The 18158-nt window shown below is 36.8% G+C and overlaps 1 protein-coding gene across 3 annotated transcripts in view; it reads left to right on the top strand.

Moving 5' to 3' along the window:
- The first annotated feature begins 1503 nt into the window (after positions 1-1503).
- Positions 1504-18158, top strand: part of sdk1a (sidekick cell adhesion molecule 1a) — a 363622-nt gene continuing 346967 nt past the window's right edge. For all 3 annotated transcript variants that reach the window (XM_056261644.1, XM_056261643.1, XM_056261642.1), the window contains exon 1: positions 1504-1975. In XM_056261644.1, the coding sequence (XP_056117619.1) occupies positions 1636-1975 (340 nt within the window). In that variant the 5' untranslated portion in view covers positions 1504-1635. The remainder of the gene's footprint in view (positions 1976-18158) is intronic.

Here is an 18158-nt window from a genome sequence, read left to right as displayed (position 1 = left end):
TCTCTTGAACACAAAATAACATTCTTCACAATATATTCTTTTGTGTTTAACAGAAGAAAGAAACTCATAGAGGTGTGGTTGACATTTTTGGGTGCACTAACCCCTTAAAGTCGGCATGAAACAGAAGTCGTGATAGTCTTTTCTTCCAAATTGGGACATATATCCGAGTAAGACGGCTTCTCGAACAAGAAAAAATGAAAGGCGGGACTTGATTTTTTCAATGGGGAATTGGATGGTTGTGGTTTGCTATGGCTGTGATGTCATGTGAGTGACAGGTTACCCCGCCCTCACGCCAGTAAACACGTCATCAGAGAAGAGATGTCGCTGCAAGATGGAGAAGTTATTTCGAGGGCACATGATTTATTTTAAACTACGTGAATGGATAAATCATTTATAAGAAAATGCAATATTCCATAAAAAAAATAAGAATAGACAATTTTGATTTATGGCCACTTCAAAGGCGATTCTGTTTGCAAATGCGTTTTAGGTCACTGAAAGGTTGTTTAAAATGCTACTGAAATGTTCCTTTTTTAATACAAACTTGTACTTGTAAGTAACGCCCCCCAAGCCCAACAGTGTGTTTTGATATCCTTCAAGTTTTATTTAGGGCGACAAGAGACCCCCCCAACACCCTCCATTTAATTCGCACCCGTTTTATATATAAGTATATAAGCAAATATAAGGCATGCAGCAATAGTACTAGGAGTGTATAAAGTATTGCCTCCAGCTGCAGCAGCCAATGAGTCTTTAGTGGGGCGGAGGTGAGTGAGTGAGTGAGTGAGAGGGAGCGCGGCTGCAGCTCTCAATGGAAGTTGCTGTAAGTGTAAGTGCGCTGCTGGACCTGTACACTACATTTCACTCGCTTCAGTTCGCTGTGAGCCGGAGCTCTGCTCACACGTACACAACGACCAGCCGCTTGTTGCTTTAGCTCGCAGGGCATTTCCAGAGTCCGCCGGAGCACCTGGGATACCTTGCGATATATACATATGTATTTATTGATTTGTTCCTATAATCAAATGCGCTTCGACGTTTCATCAGGCACTGCCGGTGAATTTAAGAGAGGTCATATTAGTACGCACACTGGTTTTGGGTGTCTTTGACTTGGTTTACGTGGCTGCATGCAACCGTATGGATTATTGTCGATAGCTATTGTACATCAGTCGACTGGTAACGTTAGTTGATTGATAGTTTGGTTGATTATGGTTTTCTTTGCAATCCCTCCAACATGTTGAAATAACAGCAAACAGGAGGAGCAGCTCTGCATGCAACTGGATCTGGAAAGTAAGAGGGGATCTTGCGAATATTCACGCATGAGACTTGAAGAGATAAGTGAGTGTGCTTTGAAAGTGAGAAATAATAATAAAAAAAAAGACTGGCGGGATCCTGTAAAGTGAATCATTGTGGTGTCATCGGTGTAATGCATACATTTAACGTTAATTACAGCAAGAGTCAGGACTTTGTATGTTTATAAACCCGTAATGACTTGTGTGCAATTCGCGGGCTTCACGCGCAGTAGCTGCATTTAACTGTTAATGAAAAGCACGTCATTTGCCGGGAACTTTCGACTGGACAGAATGTACGTTTTCTAACTGTCACTTCTCGTGAATAAGAAACTTACGGAGAGCGGAAACCGGAATGGACGCCAGTGGATGTGATCCCACAGAGAGAAAATTCACAGTTCTGTCTAAAGCACACAGACCTGGGAGACACAACACGGCAGTGGAGGAGGACAGTGTTTACTCAGGAGGCAACGGCTTCCGTAAAGCCACAGCGCGCGCTTACTCTACATCATTTCTCACATGCGTGGACAATAATGCCATCATGTGTGATCACAGGAGCTCTTCTTCCAAGATTTTTACACGTTTCTCCGGGAGGAATGTGAGCGGGAATGGAAAGAGAAAGTTTGCATTGTGCACTTGGAGTTGGTGGGCGTTTTTCTGCATGCACGTCCACGTGTTGAGAGCGGTCACACAAGGTAAGTAAAACATAACAGTTCAGTATTCTGATGTATGAGGGGTTCTTCAATTATGGAGGCACTTTTGACTACTTGAAATGACTGTCAAAACGTGTATCAATAAATTCCCGACCATGGCCTTGATCATTTTTCAAGTGGATTTCGGTGTAATTTGTGATGGTGTGGAGTTTTGATATTATGTCTGACGGTAATGAGCCGTTGTTAGAGAAGTCGATTAAGCCTTGAACATTCTAACACAAGTTATCTAGCTAGCAGTTATAGCGTTAAATGTATACTATTCAAATGTAATTGATTGTTTCTGATATTGAAAATCGTTAAAACTTTGAATTAAACCTTAACCATTTGGTAATGACCATTTATTTATTTTATGTAACGTTATTTATTGCAGAAACACGCCCCCTGTCATTTTGCACTAACGTCATCGTATTTTAAAATAAAGTTTTATGGGAAAACTTAATGACAGCAGTTTTGAAAAAAGTAGGCTACACAGTAGGCTACACATCAATATCAAACGAACTGAAAATGTGTTTTTTAAGTTCTTATTACACATTGCAAAGTAGAATTAATATGATATTAACCATTTTTTTTATCCTTTACATGTTGAAGAGGGGAAGTTTGGAGAAATACTGGCTAATCTAACATATCTCTGAATTTAACATTGGCAGAGTACATAATCTGTTTTAATTTGTTCTTTAAAATGAGAGATGATTTTAGATGTTTTTTTTTCTTTCAAAATCAGTTTCATTAGACAAAAGAGCACTCCTACTTGAAGAATCACCTTAATTCCATAGATCGACCTAATGGTGGCATATTGGAAAATATGAACGGTGCATGATCTATGTGTTTGACACTGATGTCATAAGACTGCCAAACCTGATTTCAATGATAATAGAATGTCAAATATCTGTCTGTCTGTGTAACAGACAGTTGAGCTGAGATCTCTGGACCTGAACAATAGAGGAGTCATTAGGTCAGACTGCATGCATGGTCACAGATGGCATATGTGGCATATGTATAATTTGGCTGTCATTCCTCTGTAATGTTTCATATAGGGTATATGATATGCATAGTAGGACACTTGGGGACAAGAGTAACAGTTGGCATGCTGAGAAAAGCCTAGTCCCAGACTAAAATGCATGTTTGAGCTGTTTTAACTGAAAGCAACTTGCACTGACATATCTTAAACTAGGCCTATGTCAGTGCCATTGTTTTATCTCAAGATACACACCAGTAATGTTTTTTTTTATTCACCAGTAATCCTGGCTTAGTGTAAGCCAAAGTCGGTCCTGGAGGGCCACTGTCCTGCAGAGTTTAGCTCCAACTTGCCTCATCACACCTGACAAAGTTTCTAGTATGCCTTAAAACCTTGAATAGCTGTTTCAGGTGTGTTTAATTGGGGTTTAAGCTAAACTCTGCAGGACAAAAGCCCTTCAGGAGCAGGATTGGACACCCCTGGTCTAAGCCCTGTGTGTGAAACCAGGCCTTGATGTGTTTGCTTTATGTATTGTGCTCTTACAAAGTACTTTTTAATGTGACAATGCAGGTGAGCATAAAACAGAACTGGACTTGTCAGAATTAGTGCCATTTATTTTTGTGAATTAGTTATTATAGACATCGGATGGTATAATAGAAATGATCAGCCATGTGTGACTATTAATGACAGGCTCTTTTATTCCTCTGTTCAATTATTTTTATTGAAAAATAACCAAAACAGCATGCCTCATTAAAAAGAACGATTATAATTCCTTAATACTCCACAGATTAGAGTCATTTTCTTCCAGTAATCAAAAGGATAAATGATCTAAAAAAAAAAAAAGACACCAAAATTCTCATGAATTAAAACCTCATCCTGCTTTAAGCTCTTTCCTTTCCACCCACAATGCATGTATTTTTGTCACTTGTGCTATTTGCATTTCTGAAGGCACCATAAAAACAACAACAACAACAACAGATGTTTAGTCAGGGATTTAAAGGTGTTTTAATCGGCTACTAACTAGATTAAGCTATAAATGACAAAAATAAGTCAATCTGAAGCCTAAAACTAAATGGTGATTTTTGAATTCTACGACTAGACAACAAGAAACAGGAATAATATCCATGTCATTTACTTTGACATGTCAGACTGTATCTGAAATATTGAAGTGTGAGGTTCTGTTTTTTTGTGTGGAGTTTTGTGTCCTTCAAGATAAACACTCACTGAAGATAAAGGCTTATAGAAAGTGTGTCGGCTTAAGGTATATATTCCTTTCATATTGAGTATCTTTAGAGTAAATACATCATATCTTAATGCACCATTGAAAGACCAATCTGTTATATATATAATGAATGCTGTCAGAGGTATGATCCAAAGTCTACTTTATATACACTGCTGTGGTTACTAATTAACTTTGAACTATACGGAAACAGTCCTTAAATACTCTCTTAAGCGGATGCATTGACCCCATATCAGTCCAGAAATTGTAAAGCAGACTACCTTTTTGTTTGTGTGTGTGTGTGTGTGTGTGTGTGTGTGTGTGTGTGTGTGTGGAGGAGTGTAGTTACCGTAACTCACGGTTGCAGTCTTTTATTGCATGCTTCAAACTTATATACTTTATTTAATTTCTAAAGGTTCAGCAAAGTTGTTGAGGTGCATGCAGTGTCAGCCAGTTCCCAAGTCCTGTGTCAAGGTCTTTTGATGTTTGGAGAGCTCCCAGCACTGTTCTGGGAATGAGCTAGATATTATTGATCTGAATTGAGGAGCCAACAGCATTATCGGAGCTAGCATATTGGAATGAGGTTGACATGTTAACCTTTCCGTTTCATTTATGGCAATATAAATCTGAGTGTTAAAGATTAGGTTTTTAGATCTGAAAGCTGCTGTAATTTTTTATTTTTAGATAAGCCAAATGTAAGAACAGTAAGTACTGTATGTGGTCACAGTTAATGTTCGAATGAAAAAGCTGCCTATTATACTCTAAAAATGCTCTTGGCTCTCATTTTGATGCAGAAAAACCTGGGCAAATCTACCTTTTTGCAGGTGTTTATATTTGTCTCAAATCATAAACTTCTGCTGGCAGTTGAATTCTCTGGCTGCTTGGGTCTGGCAGAGGACCACAATGCCCTTAAAACCGAACACCCGGGCAGAGAGGGAGTTTGTCAAGCAGTAGCAGGTGCACAATCCCCTGCCGTGCTTCTAGAAAGGTCTCTGGGCTAATGATGTTTGTGCCAGAGCATTGTGAAGGTAAATGTAGTTTCATCCACAAGAAAGTTCCCTGTACTTCATCTGCTAGATGTGCAAGCAGACACATCCACAGACTCATTTATGGCTGTAATCTTTTAAATTTCATTGCCTCGCCATCTGTGCAATCAGCAACTGCTAAATTTTTCATTTTCTGCAGTGTCCTTCTGTATCTGAAAAATATGATACTTTAGATGAAAGAGTCAAGTTTCATATACTGTACATGGTTTTTAATGACTTGTAAACGTAAACATTTGGTTTTATGTAGTGAATTGAACATTATTGTGAATTAAGGTAGCTATATATGTCTACGATAAAATTGATAAAGGTTGTCACAGATGATCTGTGCTTGTGTTGGTTTTCGGTGGGTTTTGCACATGTTTTGGTTTGGTTCTGTTTCATGTGTTTGAGTTTGTTTATGGTTCCTCATTGATTGATGAAGTTGTACACCTGTTGCTTGTTTCGTTGATTGGTTTGGTCTAGGGCTGCAGCTATCGACTATTTTAGTAATCGAGTATTCTACAGATTATTCCATCGATTAATCGAGTAATCGGATAAAAATTTTTTGTGGTAAAAATAGATCCAAGTTAACAACAGCCTTTAAAATGACTTAAAAATTAAAATACAAATATATATTAACAAGCAATAGGCTAATAATAGGCTCTATGCACGGCGGTGAATGACGTATTTCCGGTGAAGGTATAAGGAGGATGCTGGATTACTTCCGCCGATACCGAGAATTTATATTGGCTTTTATACTCTTTGGCTATACTAAAGGAACGTTAGTCACAAAAACAGACACAGCCACCCCTCAATTTGTAAATGCTTATTTGCTTTATTATATTAAATAAACATAACTATATATATATATATAAAATGACATCTAAACGTATGAAAGTTTCGTTTCAAAGACGGGAGGACAGCAAATTTTGAAGACTCTGCCATAATCCCGTTTTCCTCCGCTTTAAATCTCCCCAACCAGAAACTGAAGAGCAGTCTTGCGTCAAAGGCGGAAGTAATGCGTGCATATAGCCTATTGGTTCAAATAAAGTATCAAAGTAAGTAATTATATGGGTTTTATTGAACAACACTGTTAAAATACACCCATGTAAAACAAATGATATAAACTAACATAAACATAACTGTGGTGAGCAGGGCGAGGTCGAGGGACGTGAGAGGACGGTGCGAGGCCGGTGGCGTGAGTGATAATGAGCGACACCTGTGAGACGCACCGGTCTCTCCATCTGCACTGTCGTCGCTCCTCCTTTTATGCTTCCGCTCCTCCGTGAGAGATACGAGACCGGTGCGTCTCACAGGTGTCGCTCATTATCACTCACGCCGCATAGTCTTTACACGGACGCGCGCCTCAATCCGTTGCAGGAACTGAGAGACTCTCTATATTTGTTACGGTGAAATCACAAAACCTAATGCACAAAAAACTTGTCCATGCTTGATATACAATCACTAATAAACAATCGGTTTTGATGAGGAAAATAAACTATACTACTAGTACGGATTAGAACCCAGAACCTCTGACACACTTGGCAAAAGTTCTGCCATTGAACATATATTAGATCTCATTAAACGACAAATTAAACACAATGTACTGTCACGCCATGTCACGCTCTGCGTGAGTGGTATTTACGACATTAACGTTAAATACAAGTTCTCCACAGCGACTCTAGGGGTCACTGTTTGACAAAAACGGGATTCCTGCCTGGTGTCCCTTTAATAACAGAGAAATTTTAATGCTTCTCACTAGATCTCACAGCGATGTTATTACTTCTGTGGCAAATTCAAATGCTTTCTTTACTGGATATCTTAGCGCTGTGAAGTAACAGTGTCGCTTGATCAACATCGGCTCGTGCTGCACTGACATTGGTCCAAACTGATAAAGCACAAATGAGTAGCGCAGTTTCATTCCGTTTGCTATCTGATGTTGGACGAATGCAAACACAATTTTGGTCGCACTGGCAGGAAAAATGGTCAAACGAATCGCTCGGTTCCGAACCGAACGGTTCAATACGAATACGTGCATCGTTACACCCTAGTATATAATATACATATATAAAAAACACAGTTTTGTATTTTTAAACCATTTGGTTTACGAGAACAAAGGAAGTGTCCTCATAAACCTTTATGTTGTAATAACCATGTCATTATACACATTTCATTTGTGTCTTAATAAACCACATTTGCCAGATCTCTCTCTCTCTCTCTCTCTCTCTCTCTCTCTCTCTCTCTCTCTCTCTCTCTCTCTCTCTCACACACACACACACACACACACACACACACACAATACTCAGTTGAAGTACCCTTTGATTTTATGGATAGGAGCTCAGCTTGATCGGCTATCAGCTTGGCACATCTTGTAAAGACAAATAAAAAACAAACAAAAACAAACATATATATATATATATTTTTTTTTTTTTCTGTGGAGGGGCAAGTGAAAATATCTAAAAATAATAACTACTGGGGTTCGAGCCCTCCTGCCACCATTTTGATTATTGATTTGTACACAAATCATTGTGAATGCATGTAATGCAAGAGCAGACATTCATTTCACAGCTGCCGCGCTGCCAGCTCGTCCAGGTGAAGGATACCACATAGTATTTCATGTCAAAGTTAAGGAATTGCCTTCTATTTTCTAAATTAAAATGATGAGTACAACTCCTGCCATGACAAATTGTGTCAGTGCTGCTTAACATAAATTAATTTTTTTTTCCAGTTCCCTTTCATGTGCTGCTTTAAAGCAAGGTTAATAATCATGTCCGTTGTTTTCGTAAAGGTTAATGAAATTATGAATTGTTTTTCGGCGCATAAGATTGGGTAAATTAGCCGTTATTTTGTTTCCTTGATTGTATTGCTCAAACTTTGATTGCATTTCCAGCTATTTGCGATGTGAATTAATTTCTAGGACCGGATTTGACACTTTAAGTTATATCTCAAAAAAATATTACAAACTCTTCATGGAAACAAGATTCAGCAAACAATGAATGAATGCATTTAATGTACAAATCACAATACAATATAGGCTAAATATGTACCGATTTGGCAGTTTAATGTAAGCTTTCACTTTAAGAAAAGCCTGTTTTCCTATAAACAAAAAGTCATACTGAAGGCATCACTGAGCATCTATTGGTACTTGACTAAACCTCATCACAATTACAAGATGCGCGAGTCATTATGTTATCAGTAAGGCCTGTCAGAGTATGTCAAAGCAATCATGAGCAATCTGTATACAAAATGCATCAACACTTTATTAAATTTTCATTGTTTTTAAAGTGTTTTTAAGTGTTGCTTTCTTTCTTTTTTGATTCAGTGGTCCTTGGCCATTATGTAATATATCACGCTGTGTTTTGCTTTAAAAATGCATCTTCAGGCCCCTTTGCATTCTGTCCCTATCCTCTCTCAAGCCCAAACCCAGTTACATTTATATGCACTCTTAAAAATAAAGGCTCTAAAAGGGGATTTTTGCAGTGATGCCATAGAAGAACCATTTTGGGTTCACCAAAGAATCCAAGAACCAGTTTTAAGAATCAGGGGAAGGATTCATGAAACTCTTTCCCTGCCAGCGTTTTTGAAAAAAGTTTTTATTTTTGGCATTTTTTGGCATTTTTTGTATGAATATCTGACAGAGGTGGGTAGAGTATCCAAAAACTGTACTCAAGTAAAAGTACAAGTACTTATAGAAATATTTACTCAAAGTAAAAGTAAAAGTAATAATCTTAAAAGTTACTTGAGTAAGAGTAAAAAAGTATCCAATGAAAAAACTACTCAAGTAGTTAGTTACTAGTTAGGCCTACTTTGGATCACATAGGCCTATATATATATATATATATATATATATATATATATATATAACATGATATTATTTAGATATTTTTTCATTTTAATGACTAAAATTATTATAATTAGATAAGCTATCTTTGCAACAAAAACAGAAGAGACAAACATTATTTCTGTATATTATATCTATAGCCCGAAAACCATTGCCTGTCCTTTGGTTTGTATAATAGTATAATAACTTATACAACTACATTTGGATTATTAGACAATGTCAGAATAAACTGACTCTATGGAGTTTTGCATTCATATGTAAAGGGGTGGGAACCATTGGCACAGATTAGAAAGTGTTAAAACTCTTCACATGTGCTCGCAGTCATGTCATGCCCAACATAAACAACGATCAAATGCACGGATCTTCTTCTGTCTGTTCTCCAAAATGTATTTAAATGTAGGCTATATTTATGAAAGCATCTTTAAACTGGTTAACTGAGTCTAATAAGGCAGGCAAAGGCATTCGTTTTCAAGTCGAGTTCGCACGCCACTGCGCAATACACACATTGTGTGTGTGCACACATTCATAAACTGGACGTTGATAGCTTATTTAATGTATAAAGTAATGTATATGTCCAAAAAAAGGGTAATGTCATACTTTGCAGTAGTGCTATATGGCGTAATAATCTGTTTGGTTGTAAAATGTATTACCTGAATGAAATCGAATGTATCGTCGTGTGGAATAATTCATTCACAGACAGCTTACGAAGTAACATACGAAGATGCTCAACTAATAAAGATCTTCATCGCTGGCAAAAAATATGATGCATTTGCAGATTTACTTTCTAGACTGTACTGTAGACTCTGGACCGCCACTTCATACGACGCTCTTGATGTTCTTAAATCTTCCTGTTACGACTCCGAGACGATTCAGTGCGTGAGGAAACTGAACAGATCATTCAAACTGATTCGCGAACCGATTTAGACAGATCTGCCCAACTTGTTTGATGAAGTCTTTGAACAGAATCGACTCAAAAGAGTGATTCATTTGTGAATTGAGCATCGCTCATGCCCAGAAAAAAGAGAGAGTGCGCGCTTAGAATAAACTACGCTTTTAACAACATATTGCATTAAAATAAAGTAACGAGAGGAGCGTCGCCCAACGTAACGAAGTAAAAGTACCGTTTTTTCATTAGAAATGTACTCGAGTTAAAGTAAAAGTACCCACAATTAAATCTACTCTTAAAAGTAAAATTTTTCCCAAAAAATACTCAAGTAAATGTAACGAAGTAAATGTACTTCGTTACTACCCACCTCTGATATCTGAACACGCAATATATCAAAATAAAGAACAGACCCTCTGCTTTTAAACAAAACAAAACAAAATCATTATATTTTAGCTTCATGCATTCTTTTTTTTAAATCAACACTTGAAAGTAAGTTTAAAAAATAAGCAACTTTTTGACAAAGACTACGTCCCGATCGGTTTCAGAGCGATGATCAAAACACAGATGGAGTAGATCGAGTCCATCAACACCTCCAAAGCTTCATAGTCCTGTAGCTCGTCCTGGGTCAACATTTCATTCAGTAATATTAGGCAGTTTTAATTTATATGCTGTTGATGATGCATTTGCTTACATATGCTATCGCTAGTTTTTGCTGCTTCTTCACATTTTGCTTCTTTCACATTTGAGATTCTGTACTCTTTCAGAAGATGCCTAATAGCACCCTTGTAAAGCCGGGGACACACTTAACGACTAGCTGAAACATTCTAAGACTGAACTGAACACACTTACAGACTGGAGATTTTAAACACTGACTGTGAACACTGACTGAACGCAACTGTCTCTGACTCGACAGGTTTGGGCATATCAAATTATATTCATAGTCGGCCTTACAGTCGTTAAGTGTGTCCTCGGCTTAACAGTGAAAACACAGAAATCTGCAGGCTTTGCAAAAAGATGGGCTTTGAGGTGTTTTTCATTCAGGGAGTAAATATTTGAGAACTTCGTAAGAATTTTTTAAGAATTGCACTTAGGAACATTCTTACAAACTTCTTTATCTTATCTTAACTTCTTTCTTAAGAAGATTTTCGTGAATCAAGCCTCAGTTCTTAAAAGAACCGTTTTTTTTATTTAGTGTGAAGAAACCATGGATGTTAAAAGTTATTGATTGAACCATAGATGCCAATAAAGAACTTTTATTTTTAAAGGCCACGACATACCAAGCCGACGGTCAGCTGTCTGCCAACATCGGCCATCGTGAGCGTCTGTCGGGCTAGTTTTTGCGGTGTGATTCACACGTCGGCTCTAGTCGGGCTCACAACGGTCGCGTCCAACGTAGACACAGTGTAAGATTATCCAAAGGGATCAAGCAGTAACTGTAATGTTATCAGTGGCGACAGAGAACTTCATGAAGTTACACAAAGAGATTTAAAATGAAACCGGTATCGTGTATTGGTTCTACAAATTGGGAGAAAATGTACTTTTATGTAGCATGTATCCTCAGGGAATGAACTTTAATTTACAATTTTGAGCTGTGACTCAAAAAGTTTATTTTTAACTATAATAAATTAGTATCACTCAGGCAAGGGTGTGCTATGGCTATATATCAGCCCAAGTACAACAAATATGTAAATGAGTTAGGGAAGAACCAAGGGGCGTCCCAAAGACCTTCTTATGTGTGGAACTACTTTCCTACATCATGGATTCAGGATCTTGTAGTCAAAATATGAATCCGAGGCTCCGTTATTTCAAGAGGTTCTGAGAAGGTATTGAAGAAGAAGGCAGCATGATTGTGTGATGTTTATTGAATGTTGCATAAAAACTAAGGTTTTTTGGACACAATATTGCCAGTTACTGTGTTAAAAATATTTAGTTGATAAACAAAACAAACACTGCAAAACTGTTACAACATGATTCGTTCATGAAACATTCAATGTTTTGAGTAAATGATTCAATGACTCATTGATAAAGAAAGAATTAGTGAATTATTAGTTCGGAACAAATTGGTTGAATGAATGATTCAAGTGACTCATTCAAAATCAATCACTTATAAAGTCTCTTATTGCCACCTACTAGTGTAACAACGTAACTTCCAGAAAGAGTCACTGGAAAATCCCACCACTAATATTGACTGTCTGTCTAGAAACGGGCAAACATGGAACTAACTGTTGTAAAAAAAGTTAATAAATAGCCTATATTGCTGAACAAGATAGACACCAATGAACGGTGTTCAATATTGTAGCACTAGGTTGTATTTAAAAGGCTGCTCATTCTATTGAAGTGAAAAATAAACACAGAGAGATGAATGAGTCAAACTTCTATAAAATGAATGCTAGCAAAAAAAATGTGATTAATTGCTACGTCGATTAGCTAAACAGATCCTACTAAATGTCAAAACAAATGTGATTGAGAAGCAAGCATTTCAGAGGCTCATATTTTTAAAGAATACCTGAAACGACTCATGGGTAAAACTGCTTTGTTGGTCCGATAAGACGGGTGATTTACACGTATATAAAATGTGTCAGTTGTGTCATGTCTTTAACATTCAAAGGGTTTAAGGCTTTCTACCAACTCATGTTCATCAGATACAACAGACATGTTTGTTGTGAATAATTGATCAGATGATAGTTGCTCAGCCTGTCTGACTGTCAATCCCTAACAGATTTAGACAGGGCTTTTTGATTTTCCTCTCATTTTAGCTGACATTAGAGCCCATTTTAAAGAGTGCACTTACCTTTTGCGAAACTTGGCAGGCTTGTAATCTACCGCAACAATAAAAGTCTTTGAACAATAAAAATACTCCTGTTTAAAATGACTCCCATATGTAAGATAATAAGCTAATCCCTGAGGTTCATTTGGCACCCTTTCAGCTATTGTGCATTATAAACACAAGATGGGCTTGACTCATGTTAGATAATGGGGCTTTGCTAACTCGGTAGTCTAAACCATGGCCAGCAGTGACCTTTTAACAGCCCTAGACATTTGTGTGTGGGAACCAAAATACTTTTGCTTTAAAATTCAAATCACACCAACACTTCTAGCATTCCAGCCTAGTTTAAAACTAATTTTGATTAGGCCTGTTGCCTCAAACCTAAATGTTATACACTTGTAGGCTACCATTTTTTATACTTAAGTGTGAACTGAATGTAGTTTACAGACAAATTGTTAATTGCAATTCAATTAAAATATAGTTTATATGGATATTAAATGCAATTAGCTGAATTCTAAAAGCTTTCTTGGCCCTCTATCTTTATATGTATTTTCATTAGTCTGTTGTTTTTCAAATATAGTATACTGCCAATTTACTTTAAAACAATTTTAATTAAGAAATTGCTAAAGAATTTCACAAATAATTACACCTTAAATTATACGTGGAATTTTGAAGTAGAAAGACTGAAATAGTATTTTCTTGTATAACTTTTTGTTTTTGCAATGAAAAATACTTATTTTCACACAGTGTCTAAATATATTTGTAATTACAGATTTGTAAGGTTGCCATTCAGAACATTTATAATATATTATCTTTAAATGTAATATTGATTACTTCAAATTATAATCAAGTAATTTAGTATGTTAGTCTATAGATATTTCTTCAAAGCATGAGAATAGATTTAAAACATAATGATTTAAAATGTACTTTAAAGTAATACTCTTAATTTGACTTTATTACAAATGGAACTTTTCAAAAAAGAAACCATCATGAAGGTGTACTTTCTCTAAAGGGGCTATGTGTAGTAGAGGTCGACCGATTGATCGGTTTTGTATTAGCATTTACTAATACATTTTTACATTTTAAAGTTGTATCTCTTAACATTAGTTAATACACTATTAACTAACATAAATGATCATAATAATATTTTTTATATTTAAAAAGTACATGTTCATGGTTCAGTACTATTTTTCAATTTTTGTAATAAAGTTAAGCACTATTTTATGTGTTATTTTCATTCAGTATCCATTTTAAAAACTATTGGTTGATCAATCGGTTATCGGCCAGTGTTGTCCAACCTATTGTAATCGGTAAAATCAACTATCGGTCGTCCTCTAATATGTAGAATTCAGAAACCCTTGTTATTAGCGACACTGGTGGCTATAAAGTGAACTACAGCCAGCAACTTATTGCTAATGTTTGCACTCATGCATACCTCATTAAAATGACACTGTTATGATATTTGATTATAAGGTATATTTGAGGCTTATAGATCTTGCTATGTAAGACTAGTTTGAATTAATCAAACTAGAGTTTTCTTTGCATGAGACATTGCCATTACAGTACAGCATGGCTCTTTCAGCATTTTCCTAGACATTGTATAAACATTTGTTTCATGTGTAATCGAACAGAAGAGCGGCTCTCGGTACGTGTGTAAACGTCACATCTTATCGATTTTCTCAACAAAAATGTTTATGAGTTCACATAAAAATCTATCATAAAAGTCTACATCTAATATAAAAGTCTACAGGCTTTCATTGAAAACCTTGGAAGTTGGGGGAGGTCTTGTTTTTAAGTTTTGTTACAGACTGTTCACATATTATAAATAAATAATAAATCAGCGATTTAATACATGAAAATTCTTAGTACACTTAAGTAGCCTTTAATTTCATTTAAATTATATTAAATGCAAGTGCAGATTTTTTAAAAATTAAAATTTTAAGTACACTACAGGTGCACACTCAGTACAATTAAGCACACTACTTTTTCACATTGTACATTACAGTGTTAGTTTAAATTAGTTCAGACACTAAATTCAGATTATGATCTATGACAGTCTATTGATGTTCTAAGGCACTAAGTTTCTACCCTGCTTGTCTAATGTAAACACCCCCTTCAGTTATGCAAATGAACTGTGATTAGAGTGATTTTTTAAAATGTTGTTGTTAGGCACAATGTGAAGTAGAGCAATATGAAATTGTATGTAAAAAATAGAAATGCATTTATCCAAAGCATATTTTATTTTTCAGTCTATGTATTCCCTGGGAATCGTTCTTATTACCTTGGCTGTGCTAGTGCCGTGTTCTACCAGTTGAGCTAAAGAAACATAATGAAAATTCCTGGTTGGATAGATGTTTTGGCAGAATAATTGAACTATGGCATAATTTTTCATTCTGGTTGGATAGACTTATGTAGTCCAACATAGAAAATAGGGAACTGAATGGTGTGATTTGTTTCTTCATTTAGCACACTCACCCACACAATTATTGATTACACCAAAGAAATCCCTCTTGCTGCCATGTGCACAATTTTATCTAGAATCGTCCGCTCGCCCGCAGAACATTATGTTGAATATTAACTTAAGCAAATATTTTCTGACCCTTCAGTGTTTTCTTTCTGATACTGAATTGGAGCGGCTTTCCTTCATGAAAGAACCCATTTTGTTCAGTATTACTGATAAGTAGGTCAACTGAAATGTGTTTAGACACTAGACACATGTGAAGAGCAGCATGGGAACCGGGTTTTGATTTCACAATAACACAGTTGTTATCAGTTGAACTTTCTCTGTAGGCCACAAGAGCAAAAGGATAGGGTTCAGTCAAGCAGAGGCAGGAAACACCTGTTGAAATGAGCCGTATCGCCACTACGCAGAGATTGGCATGGTGATATTCAAAAGCAAATTCACGCAGAAAGCCACTTTAATCACTGGAATCGTAAAATTGCAGGACCACCTATTAGCCTGAGCTTTCTTATTTGAAAAGAAAGGCAGTGGATACTTGGCTCAATCTCCTGGCAAATGGCTTCAAATAGTGTGGAATAATTTTTTTTACACTCTCAGCATTTTCTCTCAGTGCCGGATAGTTGTCACCGTAGTCTTTACTTTTTAATATATGACCGCAGGACTCCATAGGCAATCTGTCATCTGAATCTGGTGAAATGATGAGGTCATTTACATTTCTTCACTCCTTCTATGCAAACATGATCCGTGCCCTGAATGTCATTATGAGTGGGAATGGATTTGCTCATGATTTGCACAGATGATGCCACCGTGTTATTGAAACTGAAACCGCTTAAGCTTTTCAGCTTAATAACTCGTGTCCATGATAATTAAAAGGAAAAATATTTTAAAACTCTACTTTAAAACATGTCAAGTTCTTAGACATGTACTCTTTAAAATCATATTGGTTTCATGTGGTTTTGAAAAACTTATATACCATTTTCAAGAAGTTTCAAATGAAGTATTTTTTTTAACAAAAAAAAAAAAAATGTCTATACCTTAAATTACATGTTGTGAGTGTACATAAATAAATTCAAAAACATGTATTAATTCGTAAATATCAATAAATATCATTAAGGTTTTTTAGGAGTCTTAGCACAAGACATTTTAAAACCTGAACTAACCTGAACTGCAGTATAATAATAATAATAAGAAAAGATTATGCCAAATTGCAGTGCTTGAGTTTTTGTACATATTGTTCACTTTCCCACCTCCCATATGTATGTGTGTGTAATATATATACATATATATATACATTCACCTAAAGGATTATTAGGAACACCTGTTCAATTTCTCATTAATGCAATTGTCTAATCAATCAATCACATGGCAGTTGCTTCAATGCATTTAGGGGTGTGGTCCTGGTCAAGACAATCTCCTGAACTCCAAACTGAATGTCAGAATGGGAAAGAAAGGTGATTTAAGCAATTTTGAGCGTGGCATGGTTGTTGGTGCCAGACGGGCCGGTCTGAGTATTTCACAATCTACTACTGGGATTTTCACGCACAACCATTTCTAGGGTTTACAAAGAATGGTGTGAAAAGGGAAAAACATCCAGTATGCGGCAGTCCTGTGGGCGAAAATTTCTTGTTGATGCTAGAGGTCAGAGGAGAGTGGGCCGACTGATTCAAGCTGATAGAAGAGCAACTTTGACTGAAATAACCACTCGTTACAACCGAGGTATGCAGCAAAGCATTTGTGAAGCCACAACACACACAACCTTGAGGCGGATGGGCTACAACAGCAGAAGACCCCGCCGGGTACCACTCATCTCCACTACAAATAGGAAATAGAGGCTACAATTTGCAAGAGCTCACCAAAATTGGACAGTTGAAGACTGGAAAAATGTTGCCTGGTCTGATGAGTCTCGATTTCTGTTGAGACATTCAGATGGTAGAGTCAGAATTTGGCGTAAACAGAATGAGAACATGGATCCATCATGCCTTGTTACCACTGTGCAGGCTGGTGGTGGTGGTGTAATGGTGTGGGGGATGTTTTCTTGGCACACTTTAGGCCCCTTAGTGCCAATTGGGCATCGTTTAAATGCCACGGCCTACCTGAGGATTGTTTCTGACCATGTCCATCCCTTTATGGCCACCATGTACCCATCCTCTGATGGCTACTTCCAGCAGGATAATGCACCATGTCACAAAGCTCGAATCATTTCAAATTGGTTTCTTGAACATGACAATGAGTTCACTGTACTAAAATGGCCCCCACAGTCACCAGATCTCAACCCAATAGAGCATCTTTGGGATGTGGTGGAACGGGAGCTTCGTGCCCTGGATGTGCATCCCACAAATCTCCATCAACTGCAAGATGCTATCCTATCAATATGGGCCAACATTTCTAAAGAATGCTTTCAGCACCTTGTTGAATCAATGCCACGTATAATTAGGGGAGTTCTGAAGGCGAAGGGGGGGTCAAACACAGTATTAGTATGGTGTTCCTAATAATTAGGTGAGTGTATATATATTCTATATGTGCTGCATTTGTTTTGCCATACACATGGGCTTGCTTTTACAACCCTGTAAACATATTGGATGAACATTTAGCCCATGTTGTCAGAATGCGTCTGCCATGGAATGGGCATCTCTCAGATGCATTGGAGATGTAGATGAAGTCGATTCCATTATGGTCTTTTTATGCTTCACTAGTTAAATTCAGGACTTGCACAAACAAATACTGATGTGCCTTTCCCATATGCTTTGTCTTCAACAGAACATTTTTATTTGATTTTGGCTGGATTGTTCTCGTATAAAAAGATCAAGGCTGATAAACCTGGTTGTCCTTTCAGGCTAACTTCCTAAAATTAACCCCTCAGATGATGGCTGGTGGGTTTGTGGGTAAGCTTTTTCATGCAGTTGTTCTACTTTCACTCAAAGCTGACTATTTTAGTAAAAAGCTGAGCCGTCTGTGCCTTGAGACCATACATTTGATTTTAACATGCCTCTTCTTGTGTAATAGTTTTGAGA

Source organism: Rhinichthys klamathensis, unplaced genomic scaffold (assembly GCF_029890125.1).
Source record: "Rhinichthys klamathensis goyatoka isolate OS25496 unplaced genomic scaffold, OSU_Roscu_1.1 h1tg000184l_1, whole genome shotgun sequence".
NCBI classification, from domain to species: domain Eukaryota; kingdom Metazoa; phylum Chordata; class Actinopteri; order Cypriniformes; family Leuciscidae; genus Rhinichthys; species Rhinichthys klamathensis.
Note: the sequence above shows the minus strand (reverse complement) of the source record. Positions and strands in the feature narration are given on the sequence as shown.